This window comes from Ctenopharyngodon idella, chromosome 14, assembly GCF_019924925.1.
Source record: "Ctenopharyngodon idella isolate HZGC_01 chromosome 14, HZGC01, whole genome shotgun sequence".
Taxonomy (NCBI): domain Eukaryota; kingdom Metazoa; phylum Chordata; class Actinopteri; order Cypriniformes; family Xenocyprididae; genus Ctenopharyngodon; species Ctenopharyngodon idella.
In genome coordinates this window covers 22,532,925-22,557,009 of record NC_067233.1, presented here as the reverse complement: position 1 = coordinate 22,557,009, position 24,085 = coordinate 22,532,925, and the positions used below count along the sequence as shown (strand labels likewise).

Below are 24,085 nucleotides of genomic sequence, written 5' to 3'. Positions count from 1 at the left end.
GGCATGACACGATCACTATTGATTCCCCGGGGACTGTTTGTGTCTGAGCAGACCAGTGGTCACGCAGACACCAATATGGTTGCCACCGGAGGGCAAAGAGACCGTGAGGCCGATTGAAAACTACAGGGTTGCGCTATTCGATAAGCATATTTTTGGAAAGCCAGGCTGTTGATGCAACTCTTGCGACAGGTCGAGAATCGAGCTCATGCACGGCCTGCTTATTTGCCCTTTCCTCATTGACTGCTTGTTGATGAATTTGTTGCTGAGCAGGAGTTCTGCTGTATTGCGGCAAGGTGCTGCGTCTCACCGCTCAGCTGTTTCCTTCTTTATATCTTTTCTAGTTTTTATTTTCTCACATCTGTTTCCACTGCGTCTCTATCATCCCCATCCCTTTCCACACCTTCCACCACTATATTCTCTGATAAAGAACATTTTCATTCTTTTATCTCTTGCTTTTGATGTCCATTTCATCCTTCCTTTACTTCTCTCAACCCAGAAGAACATCATAGAGATTACTCAGGTCTCATTTATGTTTCATACTGATGCCTCTCCTGAAAATCAAAAGATAGTCTTATCATTATTGATTTATTAGCGCACATTATTGCAATGAAGTGAAATGTCTTCATAACGTTAAAAGTAATACCTTTGTCTTGCTCTGAAATGGCTTTTCATGCACTATTTTAGTGAACTCTTATTTGACTCAATTTCTCTATAAAATAAAGTCAATGTTTCTCATATATCCAGTTTTGCCCAGAAATGCATCACATTATGCTATTAAAATGGGTTGCAAATGACAATTTATGTTGACTTTAAGAGAAATGATGAGAACATTTTAAGAGTCAGTTATTATTGTGAATATTGAAAGAAAAATAACTCAAAGTAAACGAAAAACCTACACTAAAAAACGCTGGGTTAAAACAACCCAAGTTGGGTTGAAAATGGACAAACCCAGCGGTTGGGTTAAATGTTTGCCCAGCATGCTGGGCAGTTTTATTTAACCCAACTATTGTTTAAAAATTACTATATGACTGGCTTAAAATGAACCCAAAATAGGTTGGAAATTAAAAATCAGACACATAATTACTAGAGGCAACAATAATAATCAAAAGGTGGACATTTATTAATAAGCAGTTTACTTAATGTTTATTGTTTAATTATTATTCATTAAACTTATTAGTAAATGTTCATTTATTAATAAATGTTAATTTCCAACATGTTTTGGGTTCATTTTAAGCAAGCAATACAGTCATTTTTAAACAATAGTTGAGTTAAATAAAAACTACCCAGCATCCCGCTGGGTTAAAACAACCCATTTGCTTTGTTAAAACAGCCCAATCACTGGGTTAAAACAACCCAACTGCTGGGTTAAAACAAACCATTGCCTGGGTGAAAAAACAAACCATTTGCTGGGTTAAAATAACCCATTGGTTGGGTGAAAAAAAAAAACCATTCGCTGGGTTAAAACAACCCAACTTGGGTTGTTTTTAACCCAGCATTTTTTTAGAATGTACACTAAAAATAGTGGTTTAAATGTAAAAGTAAATATGAATTTGATTAAACAGTTTTAAAATCAAAATGGAAAACTATAATAATCTTGAGCTATAAATTTAAATGTGGATATTACAGCTAATATTAATTGTATTATAAATTGGCTTGATAGCATGTTTTCACTTTGTATTTTGTATTTGTATTTTTATTTTATTCTTGTAAAGCGCTTTGAGATGCAACTTTTAAAGGCGCTATAGAAAATAAATTAAGTTTAATGATAAAATAAAAGTTTATTATTATTATTATTATTAACTATTTGATGATAAATGTTTGAGTTCATATTGGTACATCTTGCCAAATTTGAGCACAGTTTGAGACATTTAAGTGTTAGTTCGCCCCAAAATATGAAAATGTTGTCATCATTTACCCTCAAGTTGGTCCAAACCTGTATGAGTTTCTTTCTTCTGTTGAACACAAAAGAAGATATTTGGAAGAATGTTGGAAATCAAAAGCCGTTGACTTCCATAGTAGGAAAAAAAATACTATGGAAATCAATGGCTACCGTCAACTGTTTAATTACCAACATGAGTAATCAAGTAAATGATGACAAAATTTTAATTTTTGGGTGAACCTTATCCCTGAAACTCTTTGTGTAGAAACATCAAGATCTCTATTTGTTCTTCGTGTTATCTCATTTCTGTTTTGAGATGTGATATTTCTTTCCTATGGGAACCACTATATCCTTTGTTCTGTTTTTTCCCTCTCTCATCACACCTTTCTCTCTCACTGGCACATCAGTCTTGCTCAAGTACAGTAACTGCATTATTGGAATTCATTATTCATGAGTCGGCATGAGCTAGTTACCCGGCAGCACAGTGTGCTAAAGAGGACAGTGGCACAGAAAGGCTGGATCTCGGTTACTGAGAAAGTCACAGCCAGGGGGTCGAGATGTATGTTTGCTGAAATCACAAGCCCTGCAGAAGATGCTTCGAGACCCAAAGAGCCCGACTTATGCGACCCACAGCCTGAGGACGGCTCTCGTGACTGTTGCATGACTGCCGCCATCGCATGATTTCATGTGCACTGGAGTGAAAGTCACACTCTCTGAAATGTTAACAAAGCGTGCGCTCGATGGACAAGCGTTGCACATTACCCCAGTGAGGCTCAGCACGGAAAATAGATTAATCTATCAGGATTAGTGCGGATATGCAGATTTATTTGCTGATTCTGATGCGGGCCAGGTGTGCGGTTACACACACAAAGTCAAAAAGTCTGCCTTTTTTTTTTCAGATGATATTGGAGATGATATTACACAGTTTCTTAGACATTAATCAAATTTACCAAGTCTAATGCTACTTATAAATCAGAGATATTTGTTCTAAAATGGCTTATAAGTTATTGTTTTTTCCCAGGAAACCTCATTTAAATTTGATTGTTTACTACATGAAAATATCCTCAAAAAGAATACTAATTAATCGTTTTTATTTAAATGAACTAATATTACAATTTAGTGATAAACAGCGATATTTACCTAGAGGGATTTAACTACAACATTTTTGAGCGATGACGCAAATGAATTGTTCATTCAGAGTTTGGAACTGATTCATTGAATGGAACAGTTTGAACTGTCGTATATTGAGTGAAACGGCTTCTGGAACAAGAACAAATGTAGGGCGGGGCTTGATTTTGTCTGTGGGGAATTGATTGGATGGTTGTGGTTTGCTATTGGTGGATCTCGTGTGAGTGACAGGTTGCCCCGCCCTCATCATCAGAAAAGACATGCTTAATATTACTACATGATGTAGTAGTACATACAATTCAGACTCTAATTATGATTATGATTTTATCTCTAGCAGATGAGTTCTCATTGGTCCTGATGGTTGTGAGGGCCCGCCTCCGCCACCTCTCAACCAATCCACACAAGAGAGATGTGACGTCCAATCACACGCTGACATTTCTGCGTTCTGGAGCTGTTAGGACACAAGCCACACCCAGGTGAGATGCTTTCATCAAGCTACTCTGGTGAAAAGATGTGTATTAGATGCAGGTGTGACAAATGGATGCTTCCAGCTGTGACAGAAAGCGTATTTTCAATTAGAAACACGCAGGGATTTATCTTTCTGAAGATGCTGAGCTTCCACTCCCTCTGGGATTTGAGCTGCTGAGGCTTTGATTGTGAATTTGAATGAATGAAAACCGTACCTGTTCGATTTTTTCCTGCACTGTGAAAACAGGTAGTTGGTATTAAAGGAATAATTCATCCAAAAATGAAAAGGTCGGGTATATTTTGCTCACCCTCATGTCGTTCATTTGCACTTTTCCATACAATCAAAGCAACGTTTGCTCATAAAAGGACATAAATGCACCATAAAATAAGTCCATATGACTAGTGTGCGATACAGTAGTTTTTTGTGAGGAACTGACTGTAATTTAAGTTGTTCGCTGATAATCAACCTATAAATGGTTCACTTATAGTTACCAATCAGTTAGTGCTGTTATTGTCAAGGTTATTACCATTAACCAAAACTATTAAGACATTTGTGTTAATTGAAATAAAGCTGAAATAAAATAAAATAAAATATAAATATTAGTCAAAAAACCTAAACTAAATGAAAATTAGAGTGGCTGCCTTGGCAAATTGAAGCACTAAAGTTATTAATTGGAAAAAATAATAATAAAACTAACTGAAAATAAAAAATAAAATAAATTAAACAAATAGCAATATTTAAAAAAAAAAAAAATGATACAAAATTACTAAAAATTAAACTAAAATGAACATGAAAATTAAAAATAAAAGCTAAGTCAAAATATTAATAAAACTATAATAAAACTAAAATTAAAAGTAAAATAACACTGATTATTTAAAAAAAAAGAATTAAATATTAGATGAAAAACTTGATATGATGATAAAAGTTGTTTTGCCAACTAACTGAAATAAGTTCAAGTTAAAGTACTAAAAATACTAAAATAAATATAAATCTAAAAAAATAATATGACAAAAGCACAACAAAATTACTAAAACAAACTAAAACTAAAATGAAAATGAAAACTGAAAGTAAAAAAATAAAAGCTAATTCAAAATATTAATAAAACATTAAAAAAAATAACACTGATTATTGTAAAAATATAAAAAAGCTTAAACAAAAATTATAAAAGTTGTCTTGTCAACTAACTGAAATAAGTTCAAGTTAAAGTACTAAAATAACTAAAATAAATAGAAATAGAAAAAATAAAATGACAAAAGCACATAAAGTTACTATAACAAACTAAAATTAAAATAAACTGAAAATATAAAAATAAAAGCTAATTCAAAATATTAATAAAACTATAAAAAACTAAAATAACACTGATTATTGTAAAAAAAGAAATATATGTTGGTAATATTAAAATTTAAACTTAAAAAATATAAAAATAATACCTAATTCAAAATATTAAATACATATTAAATACAAAAAATATTAATACTCTATGTAATGGTGAGCAGTAGCCAAAGATGATGCGTGATGCATAATGAACGACCAGGAATAACTTTAATAAACACAGAAGATAACACTATACCGTACTTTAACATGAGACAGTGAACAGAGGGAGGATCATTAACAGAACAGGGAACAGGTGAGAACTAATTAGAAACCATGACAACCCATGAATGAATGAGAACACAGGCAACTAAACACAACACGACTGTGACACTATAATAGTAATGAAATGATACTAAAATAGCACTGGTTCAGATAAGAGAAATTATTTTGACAGCAAAAAAAGTAAGTAATTGCTCTTCCGTCAGCTTAAATTTAGGTCATGTTCACAGTGCAGTGGGTCAGCGTCACATTGCATGACTGTTGAAGGCCAGTGCAGTCAACCAGCAATGTGAAGCACTCAAGCAAATATAATAAATACTAATGCCGAGTGTCCTCAAACAGATTACAGTCTTTCTTACATTGGGAAGATCCTCTCGAATGTTTGACCCAGTGACTGAGCTCAAGGGTTACGGTTACATGTTAAAAGCGATTCTTTCAGTACCGGATCGTGATGAGAGGAAGTGTGAGCCAGACATCGAGCGGTCTTATTTAACAGCGAGCATGTTCTTATTATAGGCGTCTGCTGTAGTGCAGGAGGAGATGGGGGTTGGGATGGTTTAGAGTTACTGTAGGAAGCATTAATAGATGCTTTGAGGTGGTTCAGAGCTGAGCAGCTTTCCGGTGTGTTTCCACATGATCTGAAACACACGGTCGGTCAGAGACGCTGCTGATCCTGTGGATGTAGAATGACTTATAGTTCTGATTAATAGAAGAAGAATAGTGAGAAGTTTGTTATTGTGAGCATCATTAGGTGCCAGTGCTTTGATTGACAGGACTAATTCCCAGACTTTGTTTTTGCATCATTCATGTCTGTCTCTTTGATCCTGCTACAATATAGAGGAATAACAAGGCTAAAGGCCTGTTCACACCAAGAAATATATATATACACTATATTGCCAAAGGTTTTGGGACGTCTGCCTTTATGTGCACATGAACTTTAATGACATCCCATTCTTAATCCATAGGGTTTAATATGGAGTTGCCCCACCCTTTGCAGCTATAATAACAGCCTCAACTCTTCTGGGAAGGCTTTCCACAAGGTTTAGGAGTGTGTTTATGGGAATTTTTGACCATTTTTCTAGAAGCGTGTTTGTGAGGTCAGGTAGTGACGTTGGACGAGAAGGCCTGGCTCACAGTCTCCGCTCTAATTCATCCCAAAGTTGTTCTATCTAGTCAGGACTCTGAGCAGGCCAGTCAAGTTCCTCCACACCAAACTCGCTCATCCATGTCTTTAAGGACCTTGCTTTGTGCACTGGTGCGCAGTCATGTTGGAACAGGAAGGGGCCATCCCCAAACTGTTCCCACAAAGTTGGGAGCGTGAAATTGTCCAAAATGTCTTGGTATGCTGAAGCATTAAGAGTTCCTTTCACTGGAACTAAGGGTCCAAGCCCAACCCCTGAAAAACAACCCCACACCATAATCCCCCCTCCACCAAACTTTACACTTGGCACAATGCAGTCAGGCAAGTACCGCCAAAACCGCCAAACCCAGACTCGTCCATCGGATTGCCAGACAGAGAAGCGTAATTCGTCACTCCAGAGAACACGTCTCCACTGCTCTAGAGTCCAGTGGCGGCGTGCTTTACACCACTGCATCCGACGCTTTGCATTGCACTTGGTGATGTAAGGCTTTTGGATGCAGCTGCTCGGACATGGAAACCCATTCCATGAAGCGCTCTACGCACTGTTCTTGAGCTAATCTGAAGGCCACATGGAGTTTGGAGGTCTGTAGCTATTGACTCTGCAGAAAGTTGGCGACTTCTGTGCACTGTACACCTCAGCATGCGCTGACCCCACTCTGTAATTTTACGTGGCCTACCACTTTGTGGCTGAGTTGCTGTTGTTCCCAATTGCTTCCACTTTGTTATGATACCACTAACAGTTGACCGTGGAATATTTAGTAGTGAGGAAATTTCACGAATGGACTTTGCACAGGTGGCAACCTATCACGGTACCACGCTTGAATTCACTGAGCTCCTGAGAGCGACTCATTCGTTCACAAATGTTTGTAGAAGCAGTCTGCATGCCTAGGTGCTTCATTTTATACACCTGTGGCCATGGAAGTGATTGAAACACCTGAATTCAATAATACCAATACTTTTGGCAATGTAGTGTATATATGTATGTATACAGTATATCACAGTAAACACATACATAAATTAAAAATGATAAACATTATATACAAAGAATATTATGCACTAGTTGTATGGAGTATTGGCAGGTTATTAGAGCATAAGTTTGAGAGACACTAATGCTGTATGAGATATTATTAGTTGAGTTTGAGCATGACAAAATGATTGCAGTCAATCAGTGATTTTGTCTGAATGATGCTTACATAAGGCAGTATTAGTGGATTGAGATTGTCAGAGTTTGGCAGAAATCACTTATGCTGAGTGATTGTTAGTGTGAGCGGTTTTACTGTACGGACTGACGACTGCAGTGCATTACAGAAGAGACTGAAATACTGAGGCTGAATAGAGCCTGTCTGTCAGTCTGGTCCACACTGCATTTTATTTTGGCCAGGACTGTCTAGTCGCAGCCTCAGACAGACCGCTCACTGTCCCTCTACTGACCGTCTGATGTATATTACACACAACAGATGCAGGAACTTGTTGAAAATGCCCGTTCGGTTATTGAATCTGCAGGATTAGATCTTTACAAGATACTCTTGAGTTTAGTTTGAGGCTCTTAGTAGCATGTAAACTAGATTTCTACCAGATTTTTCAAACTTCATCATTGGAGCATGTTTTACAAAACCAAATAAAGTTTGTCTGTGAAATAATAATTCATTATCAATTTTTGATGAGTGAATGGGTCTCATTCACTAATAATTGCATACATTATTTGTATTTATACGCACATATGAACGTACGTATGCACATGATTTTGTTCCGAGGTTAGTCATTTACATAAAACACGCCTAAACTATGTCCATATAAGGGCATTCCGCACACCATGTTCATATAAGGGCATTCCGCACACCATGTCCATATAAGGGCGTTCCGCACACCGTGTCCGTATAAGGGCATTCCGCACACCATGTCCATATAAGGGCGTTCCGCACACCATGTCTGTATAAGGGCATTCCGCACACCATGTTTATATAAGGGCGTTCAGCACACCATGTTTATATAAGGGCATTCCGCACACTATGTCCATATAAGGGCGTTCAGCACACCATGTTTATATAAGGGCGTTCCGCACACCATGTCCATATAAGGGCGTTCCACACACCATGTCTGTATAAGGGTATTCCGCACACCATGTTTATATAAGGCCGTTCCGCACACCATGTTTATATAAGGGAGTTCTGCACACCATGTCCATATAAGGGCTTTCCGCACACCATGTCCGTATAAGGGCATTCCGCACAACATGTTTATATAAGGGCGTTCCGCACACCATGTTTATATAAGAGCGTTCCGCACACCATGTCCATATAAGGGCGTTCCGCACACCATGTCCGTATAAGGGCGTTCCGCACACCATGTCCGTATAAGGGCGTTCCGCACACCATGTCCGTATAAGGGCGTTCCACACACCATGTCCGTATAAGGGCGTTCCACACACCATGTCCGTATAAGGGTGTTCCACACTACATTTCCATATAAGGGCGTTCTGCACACCATGTCCGTATAAGGGCGTTCCACACACCATGTCCGTATAAGGGCGTTCTGCACACCATGTCTGTATAAGGGGCCGTTCACATATCGCATCTAAAAACGCGTGGAAAGTGCGGCTGCACTGCTTTCTCCTTCTTTCCAAAGCGCTTGCGCTCCCGTGGCGTCTGTCGTTGCTATGCAACCATGTCCGTATAAAGGCGTTCCGCACACCATGTCCATATAAGGGCATTCCACACACCATATAGAAATGATTCGTATGCAGAATAAAGTGGCGGGGCCTGGTTGAGTTAGTTAGTAGTGTGTTGAAACTGGCGGTTATGGTAATGGGTGGAACATTTCCCAAATACGCTCAAAGCGCTTGACCAATCACAACACACTGTTCCAGCCAACAATCAGAGCACATTGTGCTTTTCAGAAGGAGGGGCTTCATAGAGACAGGAACTAAACAGAGCGTTACTGACAGACTGGGAAGAGAGGAGCTGAACAATGGAGAATATGAGGAAAATATTCAACATTCAAGCAGGAAAACCTGTTCTATGTTTTTATGGATGAACAGGAGTTGAAACTGTCACCTGACATCTTCATGACTCCACAAGGGCAGCAGCTTTTACCTGAGTCAGCACACACACACACACACACACACACACAGGTGTGCATAAATTCTCTACACAAAACCCTGCTGTTTTATTCTCTGCATTCACTTTACTTTCATCCAATTAACATTTACGTTTTAGTTCGCTGCAACAAAATTCCTGTAACATCTCCCGCAGCTGCCCTTCTCAGATCTGCAGATCCGGATCAGTCCGGATCAGCACGAGTGACTAAATGACACCCTGACTAGGTGGGCGTACTAATCCACTAATACCTCACACGCACGCACATGTTCAGCGCTCTGATTGCACGCGGGATTAATCACGTTTGTCACGGCCCCGCGAGAGCCGCAAATGAAGCTGCGCTCAGGGAGGTCAGGAGGTCGTATAAAACTAGGTTTACATGCGTTTTCATTTCATAGATGGCATGAAGCAGCATTTGCAATTTCTTAGTGATTGTGAATATATTCAGAATGAACCATCTGTAACACAGACCAAACATAAGACGGGTCTGATCTGGTCTTTTGTCAGGCTCTTTCTTTGCCTACTTCAGCAGCTTTGAAGGAGGTCGCGCCACATGTCTTTATTTCATGTCTCTTATTCTGGCAGCTTTTGTTATATTTAGGCCTGCGAGAATGTGAACATAAGCTATTCTAGCTACAGTGATATTTTAGTATTATTTTTTATTATTATTATAGCATTTATTAATATTTTGAATTAGCTAGTATATTTTCATTTTTCATTTATTTATTTCAGTTTCATTTTAATTTAAGTTTTAGTTATTTTGTCATGGGCTTTTGACATTTTTATTAGTTTTTTTTTTAAATATATATTTAAATATATTCAGTATATATAGCTCTAATTTGTTTATTAATATTTTGAATTAGCTTTTATATTTCCAGTTTTCATTTTAATTTAAGTTTTAGTAATTTTGTCACGGGCTTTTGTCATTTTTATTCGTTTTTTTATATAATTTAAAATTTTAAAATATATATTGAATATTTTTAGCTCTAATTTATTCATTAATACCTTGAATTAGCTTTTATATTTTTAGAATTAATTTTAATCTTAGTTTAGGTTTTAGTAATTTTGTCATGGGCTTTTGTCATTTTTATTAGTTTTTTATATATATATTTAAACATATTCAGTATTTTTAGCTTTAATTTATTTATTAATATTTTGAATTAGCTTTTATATTTTCATATTTAATTTTAGTTTAAGTTTTAGTTATTTTTTCATGGGCTTTTGTCATTTTTATTAGTTTAAAAAAAAATACATATTCAGTATATTTAGCTCTAATTTATTTATTAATATTTTGAATATACTTTTATATTTTTAGAATTAATTTTAATTTTACTTTAAGTTTAAGTAATTTTAGCATGGGCTTTTGTCATTTTTATTAGTTTTTTAAAAATATATATTTAAAATATTTTCAGTATTTTTAGCTCTAATTTATTAATATTTTAAATTAGCTTTTATATTTTCAGATTTCATTTTGATTTAAATTTTAGTAATTTTGTCATGGGCTTTTATCATTTTTATTAGTTTTTTTTAGTATAAATATTTTTAGCTCTAATTTATTTATTAATATTTTGAATTAGCTTTTAGATTTCATTTTAATTTTAGTTTTAAGTTTTAGTAATTTTGTCATGGGCTTTTGTCATTTTTATTAGTTTTTTAAATATATATAAAATATATTCAGTATATTTAGCTAGAATGTATTTATTAATATTTTGAAGTAGCAGTTATATTTTTATATATTAAAAATAAATTTATATATAAATATATATTTTATATATTTAAAATATATTTAGTATATTTCGAATCACTCTGAAGTTAAAGTTCGTTAACTGTTGTGTGTATGTGTCTAGCTTAATGCCGTGCATCTGCGTTTTTGTACTTGCATTGAGTATCTGTCAGGTTTTGTTAATTAATATGCTTAGCATATCTTGCATTACATTTTGATATGGTGACCAAACCTCACAGACGTCAGACGGAATCTGTACGCAATCGTTGACTCATAGAGCAAAGGTAAAAGGTCACATGACCTTCTCCAGCAATGCAATGCCATGCAAATCAGTGCATAATCAGGCAGATTATTCTGAGCATGACGAAACACAGAGGACAAAATCTGTGCATATTGATCAGACGTTCAGAATGTGTTTGCAAGCACACACACACACTCAGTTTAGAGCAGTTGTGGTTTGTGAGTGATGGAGTGAGTGTGTAAGGGCTCCCTTGCGTCTGACTGCAGAGATAACACACACTTACAACAGTGAGTGGCTAAGAGAGAGAGATGCATGTGTGTTTGTAGCAGCAGATGTCCAGGCGAGCGAGAGAAGATGTTCAGGTAATTGGACGGGTTGAATGTGTGTGTGTTTCTATCATCTGTAGATGGGTGATGTTATTATGCATGTGATATCTTGTCTGTTGTGACGTAGATTGTCCTCTAAATGCCAGGCCTGGTGTCACCTCATGACTGTGTGCCGCTGCTATTAGCATATATAAAACCCTCCGCACAGACAGGAGAGAGAGAAGATATGAATGAAATCAACTGCATCTGTTTCACTTAGAAATACATCAGTAACTGAAGGAGTTTACTCATTTATAGATGCAAAATGGGTTGTGAATGTCATTTCATGTTGACTCTGTGAAATCACTTGATGAGGTTTCTTTCCTGTGCCGATGTGTTTCCTGTTGAAAGAGGAAGTCCATTGAAGGCCTTTTATTAATGCTCAGTAGTCTTTAGATTAAATCACAGGCATGAAACTTGATACTTGCTGTTGCTCGTCAGAAGCAGGTGAAATTAGAAAATTTATTTATTTATTTATTTTTAAAGAAATTTTTACTTTTATTCAGAAAGGATGCATTAAATTGATCAAAATTGACAGTAAAGATGTTACGTATGATTTCTGTTTGAATAAATGCTGTTCCGTTGAACTTTCTATTCATCAAAGAATCCCGAAAAATAAAATGTATGACAGTTTCCACAAAAATATGAAGCAGCACAACTCTTTTCAACATTGATAATAATCATAAATGTTTCTTGATCATCAAATCATCATATTAGAATGATTTCTGAAGGATCATGTGACACTGAAGTCTGGAGTAATGATGCTGAAAATTCAGCTTTGATCACTGGATATAAATTACATTTTACTATATATTCACATAGAAAACAGTTATTGTAAATAGTAATAATTTTTCACTGTTTTTACTGTATTTTTGATCAAATAAATGCAGCTGTGGTGAGCAGAAGAGACTAAAAAACATTTTTATAAAGCATAAAACATAAAGCTATCTGACATGCCTCAAACCTTCAGAGAAAATTATGGCCAATGTTGATGTTGAGTTAAAATTTTTATTCTCTGTTGACTCATCTCTCTATCATTCTCTCTGTCCTTCTGTCTTTCAGTTAGATGGAGGAGAGAGAGAGAAGCAGAAGTCGATCTCCACGCAGGGTCCGTCGGGTGGAGCAGGTGGTGGGGAAATGGCTGCGCCGTTCTCGAGACTCTCTCAGCAGGTGAGTAACCACACACACACACACACACACACACACACACACACACACACACACACACACTCACACACACACACTCACACACACACACACACACACACACACACACACTCGCACACACACATAAGCCGCTAGGGACTTTGGGGTGGTACAAGCAGCATTTTATTTCAACTACCATTTTTAAAAATTACGACCGATGGATTTACGACGCGGTTCAGGCTTTATTAAGCTTATATGCGGAGGACAAAATCCAGCAGGGAACTGGAAAGTCATGTGCAGTCCTACATCACCGGACCAATCTTCACGGTACTTTACACTGCAATGGAAGCGCAGACAGCATCGGTCACCGTTTATGTCTCTCTGTGGGTTTTGCACATTTTTATTGAATGAAAAGTATTGAAAAGAGCTTGCGACTAAACCTCGTAACTCCATTGGCTCCTCAAACTGTCAGTCAAACCTCATAACTCCGCCCCTCCTCTATCATGAATGAAGTGCCGCGAGCATCTCTGCTTGTTTGCAATGCAAGCATAAATAAAAAACTGGTTCTTTGAATAAATACAGCATTTTCTTTACCCAAAAAACACTATATATAATGTTTTATGTATTTGAGGAGCGGAGAAGAGTGTCTCAGTCTAGCATTTGTCATTGACTCACAGCCAATACTGTCTTAAAACAAGCCTTTTGTCTTTAATACCATGAGATTTTGACAAAATGACAGTAAAAAACGGAGCGCCCAGCATTATATAGCTACAGTAAACTTTATAACGTGTAAGTTGATGAAAACGTAATGAGACGCACTTACTGCTTATGTCCACTTATATACCACTTATGTCTAACATTTGCTGGTCAAAAACCTCATAACTCCATTCGAGCCTGAGTCACAATATCAACTCTGACAACACAGTGTTCAATTATTAAAAAAATGACAGTGTTTTTTCCTGAAAATTTCCTGAAAAGTAGCAGTTTTGGGCATACAAATATAAATTGGTGTTGTCAAAAGTACCGATACAAAGTCGGTACTGAACTTTTAAAAATGTGACGCTTTGAGGACTGTTGAGCAGATTCGTACACAAATCTGATTGGCCATTGTGTTTAAGCGCTCAACAGATACGTCTGTGATTGGCTACAATGATCAACGCACGGAAGTGTTTAAATTTAAAAGCATTTTGAAAGAGGGAGCGGAGTTGCTTTCAAACGCTCCCGTGTGTTTCTGTGTAAGCGCTCGGTGAAGAGCGTCAAATATGTCTATTTATTACAACATGTTTTTGAAGCATTGATCATTGTAGCCAATCACAAACGTATCAGATGAGCACATGAACACAATGGCCAATCAGAGGCGACGCTTCTGAAAAGCATCACATTTTTATAATTTCAGTATTGACTTGGTTTCAAAGTCGGTACTTTTGACAACACTAGTATAAATTCAGTTCTTGAATGAAGCTTTGCACAATTTTTAGGAGCGAAAAGCCTATAATCCCAACTAACAGGGAACTTTCTCAGAACGTTCTGCCAAGGTTCTTTTAAAGTTATGAACAAACGTTCTTCCAGTAACATTAATAGAACGTTCGTTCAAAGTTATCCGGTCTTTAATAATGTTCTCAAAACGTTAGCACAAAAACATTATTTATACATCGTTTTTTTCTGAATTGTTTTAGTTGGATGTTCGTCTAACATTTGAAAATGTTTCTTCTTGTTTCAGAACGTCCAGAGAACATTCTAAAGTAACGTTCCCATAATGTTTGTAGAATGATAAGCTGGAATGTTCCTTTAATGTGAAACATTTAAAAAACTGGACGTTTTGAACATTCTGAGAACATTCAGAAATAACGTTAATGGGAACATTAGCAAAATGTTCTGATAAATATATATTTTTTTAGCTGGGAATGTGGAAACGTCCTTCACATTTGGAGCTCCAGAATTTCAGAAGCCGCTTTAATGATGTTTAGATGCAGCCATGGAAGACGGTTGATTTAGGCTCTGTCCCAATTGGTGCCCTCCTCATCCCTTGTAGTCTTCTTTTGATGTAGTGCACACTTTGATGATGCAATGTCACATGGACTGTGAACAACACACAGAGCAACCACCAAACCCCATGTGTTTCACAGACTGTGTGGGTTGAAGCCATCGTTTGGTTTTCTCCAAACCCATCCAGACAGAGGAAAAGAACACTAATCAGATCATAGTACTGTTTTCCATTAATTAGAGTCGCAGGTTTATGGCCTTGCTTTCCAGATGGGCCCTACCATAAATTCCAGCTTTGTGAAGCTTAAATATGCTGCTTAGCAAGATTTTTTTTTTTATTCATCATTGCTTGCTTTTGTTAAGCAAGGATGCACTGAATTAATCAAAAGGACAGTAAAGACATTTTTTAACTTTTTATTCATCAAAGAACTCTCTCTCTCTCTCTCTCTCTCTCTCTCTCTCTCTCTCAAAGGGAGCGTATTTTAGGAGGCAGGAGGTCTCGCTCTGGGGATTCGGGTCAGCAGAACTTCCCTGTGAAGGTGACGGTGGAGGTGATCAGAGACGCTGTGCTGGACTCCCATGGCTTCACTCTCTCAGCACAGCACCCCCTGCTGGTCAGGGATGTCACTCCAGGTGCGCACACACACTCTCACGTGGAGTTCAGCTTACGGAGGCGCTGGAGCGGGTTGTTTTTAAACACAGATTATGATCTAAGTGAAGCCGTGTTTGGATACTGTCCTTACTGTGCGTGAGAAAATGTGCCCAGAGGACAGAAATCGCACAAATGAGATCTGTTATATTTCTCAGAAACACCAATAAGATTAAATAGAGGCTTCTAAGAAGCATATTAATAACAGTTAATAACAGTTTTTTTATATTTTCCATTTTCATTTTCATTATAGTTAAAGTTTAATAATTTACCTTTATTTATTTATTTTTTTATAGTTTCTATTACTATTTTGAATTAGTTTATATTTTCAATTTTCATTATAATTTTAGTTAGTTTTAGTAAATTAGTTGTTTTTGTTCAGTTTTTGGAATTATATAGTTTTTATTAATATATTTGTTTTTATTTTTATTTTTATATTTTTTAATTTTCATTTTAGTTAAAGTTTTAGTAATTTTTTTGTTTGTCATTTTTTGTCAAGTTATTTTTTTTTAATTATATAGTTTCTAATACTATTTTCAATTAGTTTTTATTTTTATTTTTCATTTTTTGTCTTTTTAAATATATATATGTATATATATATAGTTTTTATTTATATTTTGAATAAATTTTTATTTTATATTTTTATTTTCATTTTAGTTCGTTTTTTTTTTAAATATAGTTTTTATTAATATTTTGAATCAGTTTTTATTTTTATATTTTCATCTTAATTTTAGTTAAAGTTTTAGAATTTTTTTTTGTTTTGTCATTTTTTGTTGTTTTTTATTATATAGATTTTATTTTATATTTTCCATTTTCATCCTAATTTTAGTTAAAGTTTTAGTAATTTTGTTGTGTGTTTTTGTCATTTTTTGTCAAGTTTTTTTTGTTGTTATATATTTTTTATTAATTATTTTATTTTAAATTTTAGTTATTTCAGTACATGGCAACTAGTTGAATTTTTATATTTTATTTTATTTCAGTTAGTTTATTTTATTTAAAGCAACAAAAATGGATTTAGTCCAAAATCTCCTTTATAGCCTTTTCCTCTGGATGTCTGTGTCTATAAATCTCACTTCTGCATCAGATTGAACGTTCAGCCTCTCTGATGGTGGAACCGTGAGAAAGGACGTGACACTTGAGCTGGTGTGAGTGAGCTGAACACCTGCTCCTCTCTCGTTTATGTAATTCATTAAGATGCAGGTGCACAAGCTCCTTCACACATCACCTCTCAAACATGCACTGACACAAGCTGACTGCATTTATTCTCATTCTGAACTCTTACTGACACACAATATCTCACATACATAGGATACAGAATTTCAACATTATGGCCAAAATCTATGGCAGCATGTATCGTTGACAAAAGTCAATACCAGAATGCATTGCAGCGAGCCCATCAAATGGAATTGATGCGATTAAAGTGTTTACATGCCTGTTTATTGCGATTAAAATGGACATGCATCACATATTTTACTACAATCATAGTTACTACGATTATGAGCTTAATTGCATCACTTTGTTTGAAGTATTGTGTTTACATGAGATGAGGTTTAATTGTAATATTGCCTAAATCTCATTATAATCTCATTATGAGGGTGCATGAATCATCTCAGATGTTTTTACACATTGTTTACTTCATGCACTAGATCTTCACAGTGGGTAGAACAGCATAATAGTGAATAAAACCAAACCAATTTCACAGAAAAGAGGCTCAGAGATTAATTGCACACAAAAGAGTCTTTTTTAAGGAAATATTTGGCCATATTTGCAGCTGTTTTGGGCATCTAAGACCAAGTCTTGTCTACTTGAATGGGGGAATCCTGCAATCTCAAAAACAGCTTCTAACGGTGTCATGAGAAATCAAGTCCCCCGCCGGAAATCAGGTCTCCTTTAGGACCCAGGTGGTAATGCCTGATCAAAAGTTGTCTTGACTAATTATAATCTATTTCACTATTGTATGAGGTTTATTTTATTAAGTGCACAAACATGCTTGAAATATAAAATGAATACCTATTTATTGCATAATAAAACAAACTGGAAACAATGCCTAAAAATGTATTTTATTTATAAGGATAAGGATTAAAAGTAAAAGTAATTTAATATTAATTTTACACAATAATACCAATGTGGTATAGTATATAATATTACTATTATAAATTTTTAATAAACTAATTGTCATGCTAAGTACGCACAAACAATATTAATTTGAAACGTAATTGGGAACTATATTGGAAGCAAAAACATATAATATAATATAAGCTAAGCTAGCAGGCTAATCAGGTAGATGTATGCTAACCTATAGCTTCAGTTATATACTAGTATCTGAACCATGTCATTTAAAAGACATTAATAGTCATTATAAAGCATTTTAAATTATATAAATCATAACGTGAGGAATTTTGCAGGAATTATAATCAGGCGCTAAAAATACTACCCATTAAAAGTCGAACCAACGGCACAACAGCAGCTGCGTTGACACGACGACTTTACCAATCAGCGATTGGCGGTTTTATTTAGAAGGCGGGACTTATTAATATGAGGGCACCGTCTTTGTATATCTAAAGTCTTTGTTGCACATCAGCATCATTGCCCCAGTTACAGAGACTCCGCTGACATTTTTAGCAAGACATTTGTAGCAAGTCTGCCCATGAAACACAAGATGTTTCCCGCCTTTTGTAGAGCATTTCAAATCCAAGTTAGCCACTTATAAGGTTTAATTTTAGTCCGCCTATACAGACAATAGACGGCACGGCCGCTCTCTAGATCTTGCAGCAAAGCTGTTGTGTGAACTTGCGTTCTCACACACACAATCGTTCTGCAGTGCTGACTTCTGTCCTTTTTTGCAGCAGAAACAGCTGATAAAAGCCCAGAGGGAGAACCTCACAGCCCTACAGCACATAATTATATGAAAGGAGATGGAGAGGGAGAGATCTGCCAGGCTTTGGTGGTTGGGTCTAAGGGGATGTTGTCAGGGCAGATTGTGTGTATGTGTATGTGTATGTGTGTATATTTTGGCTTGGAGACAAATGAGTGTAAATGGCAGAACAGAGCAATGCAGACACTCAATCTACAGAAGCACCAGACGTGACATTAATAATGAATTAACAATGCAACTTTCACAATCGCACTATTATAGTGTGCATTCATTAGTGGGCGAGGAGGGCATCACTATAACCTTTAGGGTTGGTGATTTGAATAAACCCCTAACATATTCACTGATGATGATGATAATAATAAATGTTTCTTGAGCTGCAAATCAGCATATTAGAATGATTTCTGAAGGATCATGTGACACTGAAGACTGGAGTAATGATGCTGAAAATTCAGCTTTGATCACAGAAATAAATTACATTTTAACATATATTCACATAGAAAACAGTTATTTTAAACTGTAATGATATTTCACTATTTTTACAATATTTTTAAACAAATAAATGCAGCCTTGGTGAGCATAAAAGACTTCTTTTAAAAGCATTAAAAAATCTGACTGACTTTTAAATCTCGTGCCACGAGATCTCACGATATTAAAATGTGACAAGATTTCTCATTGAGGTGAAAAACTGTCTCGCGATATCGCCATGATGTAGCGTGAGGGTGAAATAAGCATAGAATATAAGCATATACATTTACATTACATTACTGCGCCCACCGCGGCACCGCCTCTACTGTCATTTTGCTTTTTGTTATAGAAATAAAAACCATTTAATTCAGTTGGATAACCGCTTCAATTGTAAATTATTGCAAACCTCTGCTCTGCTCATCCAGAACGATCTGCAGAGTTGCACACAGTTCACTGATCACTTGAGTAAGGTGAGATGACTGACAAGACCATGGCAGAGGATTCGTTGCACAACGGAGCCTAAGAGTCTGATAAATGTCTTATCTTACAGAGTATGTGTGATCGTGTATTTGAAAGCGAAAGTAAAACGCGAGCTCCCTGATGCACGCAAATTAGGCTACGTATAATAGTCTCTCAATATCAGACCTATCTTAGGCTGGGCTGTGTAGTTTTAACCACCTCTGTTTTGGTCTCTGTTTGCACTTTGAATAGAGTAGCAATGTGAAAATACAGGCACACAATAAGACATCCACAGAAGCATCTTTCACAATCGCACTGCATCACTACTGCTTTTACTTATAGTTCGGATTAGAGATTTGAACAAACCCTTTACACCAATTATTAAACTGTGGTTTAAGCATGAATGGCATCCTAAATCATGTGACTTGCTGAAGAGAGGTGTGTTATTAATTTTCTAAATGATCAGATTTTTACCTGTCGGAATATAAAACAGACTCTGGCTTACAGTACAGATGAGGGTATTGTTCAGTACGCATGAAACTAGAGTCGTGTCTTAATATTTATTATTATGTGTGTGTGTTTATTTGTAGGAGGCCCAGCAGACGGGCAGCTTTTTCCTGGAGATCAGATCCTAAAAGTGAACAATAAAGCCATAGAAGATCTTTCCCCTGAAAACACGGAGCAGATAATTAGGTGACTGATCGCATTAGAGGAGCACCACTAAAATAACTTGCTGAGTCGATGTTGCTTTCTTGTATCTTACACCACTGGAAATATGATGTGGTCATGATTTTGTAATGATGTCATTTTTATGCTCCGCCCTCAGGGAATGCCAGGACTCTGTAACCATGACGATCCTCAGAAATATGACGGTGTGTACTGAAGATTCTTCTTCCATTTGTCTTGTTGTTGTTATTATACTGAAACTGAAGGATTTTTTTTTGTACTGTTAATAATAATAATGATAATAATAATAATATGTTTGATTTATAAAGCGCCTTTCCCAGCTCTAGGCCATTGCACAGAGCAGGATTATTATCGTTAACTAAAACTAAAATGAAAACCTTATAAAAAAGTTTCTGTTAATTGAAATAAAGTTGAAATAAAATAAAATATAAATATTTGTTAAAAAACCTAAACTAAACTAAATGCTGCCTAGGCAAAAGTTGAAGCACTAAAATTATTAACTAAAAATAAATAAAAACAAAAACTAATACTGAAGTAATACATTAAACCTAAATAGCAATATTTTAAATAATAATAAAATGACAAAAGCACATAACAAAATGACTAAAAATGCAAGTAAAGTTAACATGAAAACTAAAAATATAAAAATAAGCTAATTCAAAATATTAATAAAACTATAATAAACTAAAACACTGGTTCAGAGTAGCAATAATATAGAGTCATAACAACAATATGCTCAAATACATACTAAACAAATGGCAACACTAACAAAAGAAAACTAGTCATTTAAAAGTTAATGGTTCTGGAATGTCTAAATTCTTCCACCAATACAGACTTTAACATTTTACTGCTTAATTTGACAACTGAAGGCAGTACATTAACTGTGCAATAAAAAGTTTTCCCAATATTTTCTATTTATTCTTTCTCAGAATTACAGAAAAACAGTCATGGAATCATTAAAAAGCTAGAATTATTAAATGGAATCTAATTCAGAATCTAGAATTCAGAATCTAATATTTCCTTGAATCCCACATACAGGTATCAGAATTTAAAGAAAACTTCTTTTTGCTTTCAGAATCCCAAGTCTTCATTCATAACAGCAGAGAAGAGGGCTCGCCTGAGAAGAAACCCCGTTAAAGTGCGCTTTGCAGAAGAGGTGGTGGTCAACGGACACACTCAGGTAAAGCCACACACAAACTCGAATCTCAAGCCAACCCCGGCCACAACCAAAACAATTCTTGGGGCCTTGATTCCTATTGTCATTTACAAATCACCACGACACTCTACGTCAAACGGATCGTGCCAAAATCAGCAAACAGTGCTTCTAATAGCAGACTTTACTAATCAGCTCTTTTATTTAGAAGGTGGGACTAATGCCGCCATATTGCGCGTTGCACTTTCTCCTGTTCAGTATTTTCACACAGCCATGTTTTATTCACTGTTTGCAGGGAAACTCTCTTCTCTTCCTGCCCAACGTTCTGAAGGTGTACCTGGAGAACGGCCAGACTAAAGCCTTCAAATTTCACAAGACCACCACTGTCAAGGTTTGAGATCGTTGTTTTGGTTTCTGTACTCAATATCATCTTCAGTACTGTGGGGTCCTGTGGTACTGCAGGGGGTCTATCAGTTATTGTTTGATCTTAACCTTATTTTTGTGAAAAGATGAAAATGTGCATTTAGCAAAAATACAATTTTATGTTAATTTCAGGCAAAGATAACATGAATAAGATTTAATGCAGTGTTATTTTAGATTTTATTTTAGATCAAGCGATTAATATTTACGTGATGTGCCGATTAATTAATTGAAGTAAGATGATAATAATAATAAAGATAATTTAAAGTCATTATTGTGTTAAATGAGAAAAGCATCAAATAGACATTATAAAAAATAGCTTTAGAAATAAATATTTAATTTGATTCAACATAGAGTTGTATTACACAATCTTTTAGAAAAAACTAAAACTGCCAGTAGGTGGAGGTAAATGTCTAAATGAGTAAGTCATTCATTAATTTGATTCATTCAAACGGCTGATTCATTCAGGAATGAAGTAAATGGTTCTCTTTATGAATGAGTCATTGAATCGATTGATTCGCTCAAAATGCAGATCCATTCAGAAAAGAAGCACCGCTGTGTGTTGCTCAGAGACGCACAACAGTTCTAAAATATAACACAATATTAACTTCCTATTTATAACTGTTGTATAAAATCAATATCACATTTGCACTCCTGCTATTCGGGCCAAAAACAGCACTGTGATATTGCGCTTGTTACTCGTGTGATATTTGTTAACTATAGGCTTATCATATTATATAACTATGAGACAAAACTTATACAGGGGCATTTTTGCCCCGATATCTTGAATTTTAGCGACATTAACTGAATTCTGTAGGCTTCATCATGCAGTTGCCCTGCTTCATGTTCGTCACCAATCATTGTTACTTTATATTATAAGACTTTTACATTTACTTCTTACTAACTTCCAAATCCATACTGACTTTGTGTGGATGTGGTACTGAAGCTGTCTCTGTGTGCAGGATATCGTGTTGACTCTGAAAGAACGGCTGTCCATTCGATCTATTGAGCATTTCTCACTGGTGCTGGAACAGCAATATAACATCACCAAACTGCTGCTGCTGCACGAGGAGGAGCTCATACAGAAGGTACCGCTCACTGATGACTAAAAGTAGCAATGCTCTTAACTGGGGTGTATTTTTTGGAGATGGAGACAGTAGCTCCGATGCTTTCAAAATAATACTAAGTGTAAGAAGCTATCTTTTACAATTGCGGCAATATACGTAGCATGACAAATAGCAAATACAAATAGAACACTCTAGCAACCACTCAGAAGACCCTAGCAACACCCTAGCAACCACCCATACCACCCTAGCAACCACCTAACAACACCCTAGCAACCACCCAGAACACCTTAGCAACCAATGCCACATTACACGCCTAAAATGCCTTGTATAATGCAATTAACATCAAACACTCTCTCAACAATGCAATTTTGATGCAAGGTTTACAGATATGTGTAATTTTCTCTGTCATGTTTCTGCTCTTTCAGGTGGTCCAGAAGAAGGATTCGCACGACTACAGGTGTCTGTTCAGGGTCTGTTTCATTCCCAGAGACCCAATGGACCTCCTGCAGGATGATCCCGTGGCCTTTGAGTACCTCTTCCAACAGGTCACACACTTTGATTATAGAAATAAAGCACATCTTTAAGCAGACTTATTAACGGTAACACTTTAGTATGGGAAACAATTCTCACTTTTAACTAGTTGCTTATTAGCTCGCATATTGGCTGTTTATTAGTACTTATAAAGCACATATTAATGCCTTATTCTGCATGACCTTATTCTACGTCCCTAAATCCTACCCAATACTTAAACCTTACTAACTATTAATAAGCAGTAAATTAATAGTATTCCTATTGTGTTCCCCATACCAAAGTGTTACCCTAAAAACATTTCTGTTAATTTGAATAAAGCTGAAATAAAATTAAATATAAATATTAGTTAAAAACTACTACTAAATGAAAATGAGAAATGTTGCCTTGGCAATAAACTGAAATAATAGTTGAAGCACTAAAATTATTCATTGGAAATAAATAAAAAATAAAACTGAAATAACAAGAAATTAAACCTAAATAGTAGTATTTAAAAAAACAACTAATAAAATGACAAAAGCACATAGCGAAATAAAAACAAATATTAAACTAAAATTAACATAAAAATAAAAGCTAATTCAAAATATTAATAAAACTAACACTGTGTGTATCAGTGTTATTTTAGTATCATACTGTTACTGTTTTATTAATGTTTTGAATTCATTTTTATTTTGGCCAATCACAACACACTGATCCAGCTGACCAATCAGAGGACATTGTGCTTTTCAGAAGGAGGGGCTTCATAGAGACAGGAAATAAACAGGGGTGTGTTTCCCGTACATCGATGTAACTCGCTGCTTCACTACCACAGTACGATGCATCGTTGAAGAACTCAGCTAGTCACGACTGTTTCTCGAAACCGAATTGTCGCAAATTTGCCGTTCAACCACACTGGTTAATGATGTCACGCAGATGGTGGGGTAATAACTTCTTTTAATGAATCTGTTTGAGATCAAATTAGTGCCAGATTTTTTTCATGCAAACAAGAAACTATGTTTCTAACCACAGCTCGAGAACTG

The 24,085-nt window shown here is 35.7% G+C and overlaps 1 protein-coding gene across 3 annotated transcripts in view; it reads left to right on the top strand.

Moving 5' to 3' along the window:
• frmpd1b (FERM and PDZ domain containing 1b) overlaps nt 1–24,085 on the top strand; it is a 44,803-nt gene that overhangs the window by 10,104 nt on the left and 10,614 nt on the right. For 2 of the 3 annotated variants that reach the window (XM_051859971.1, XM_051859973.1), the window contains exons 2-10: nt 3,345–3,483; nt 12,697–12,804; nt 15,236–15,396; nt 19,802–19,904; nt 20,038–20,083; nt 20,974–21,078; nt 21,347–21,442; nt 22,434–22,559; nt 22,964–23,083. In XM_051859971.1, the coding sequence (XP_051715931.1) occupies nt 12,701–12,804; nt 15,236–15,396; nt 19,802–19,904; nt 20,038–20,083; nt 20,974–21,078; nt 21,347–21,442; nt 22,434–22,559; nt 22,964–23,083 (861 nt within the window). In that variant the 5' untranslated portion in view covers nt 3,345–3,483; nt 12,697–12,700. Of the gene's footprint in view, nt 1–3,341; nt 3,484–12,696; nt 12,805–15,235; nt 15,397–19,801; nt 19,905–20,037; nt 20,084–20,973; nt 21,079–21,346; nt 21,443–22,433; nt 22,560–22,963; nt 23,084–24,085 lie in introns of all 3 variants that reach the window. The other variant, XM_051859972.1, reaches the window with a different exon arrangement.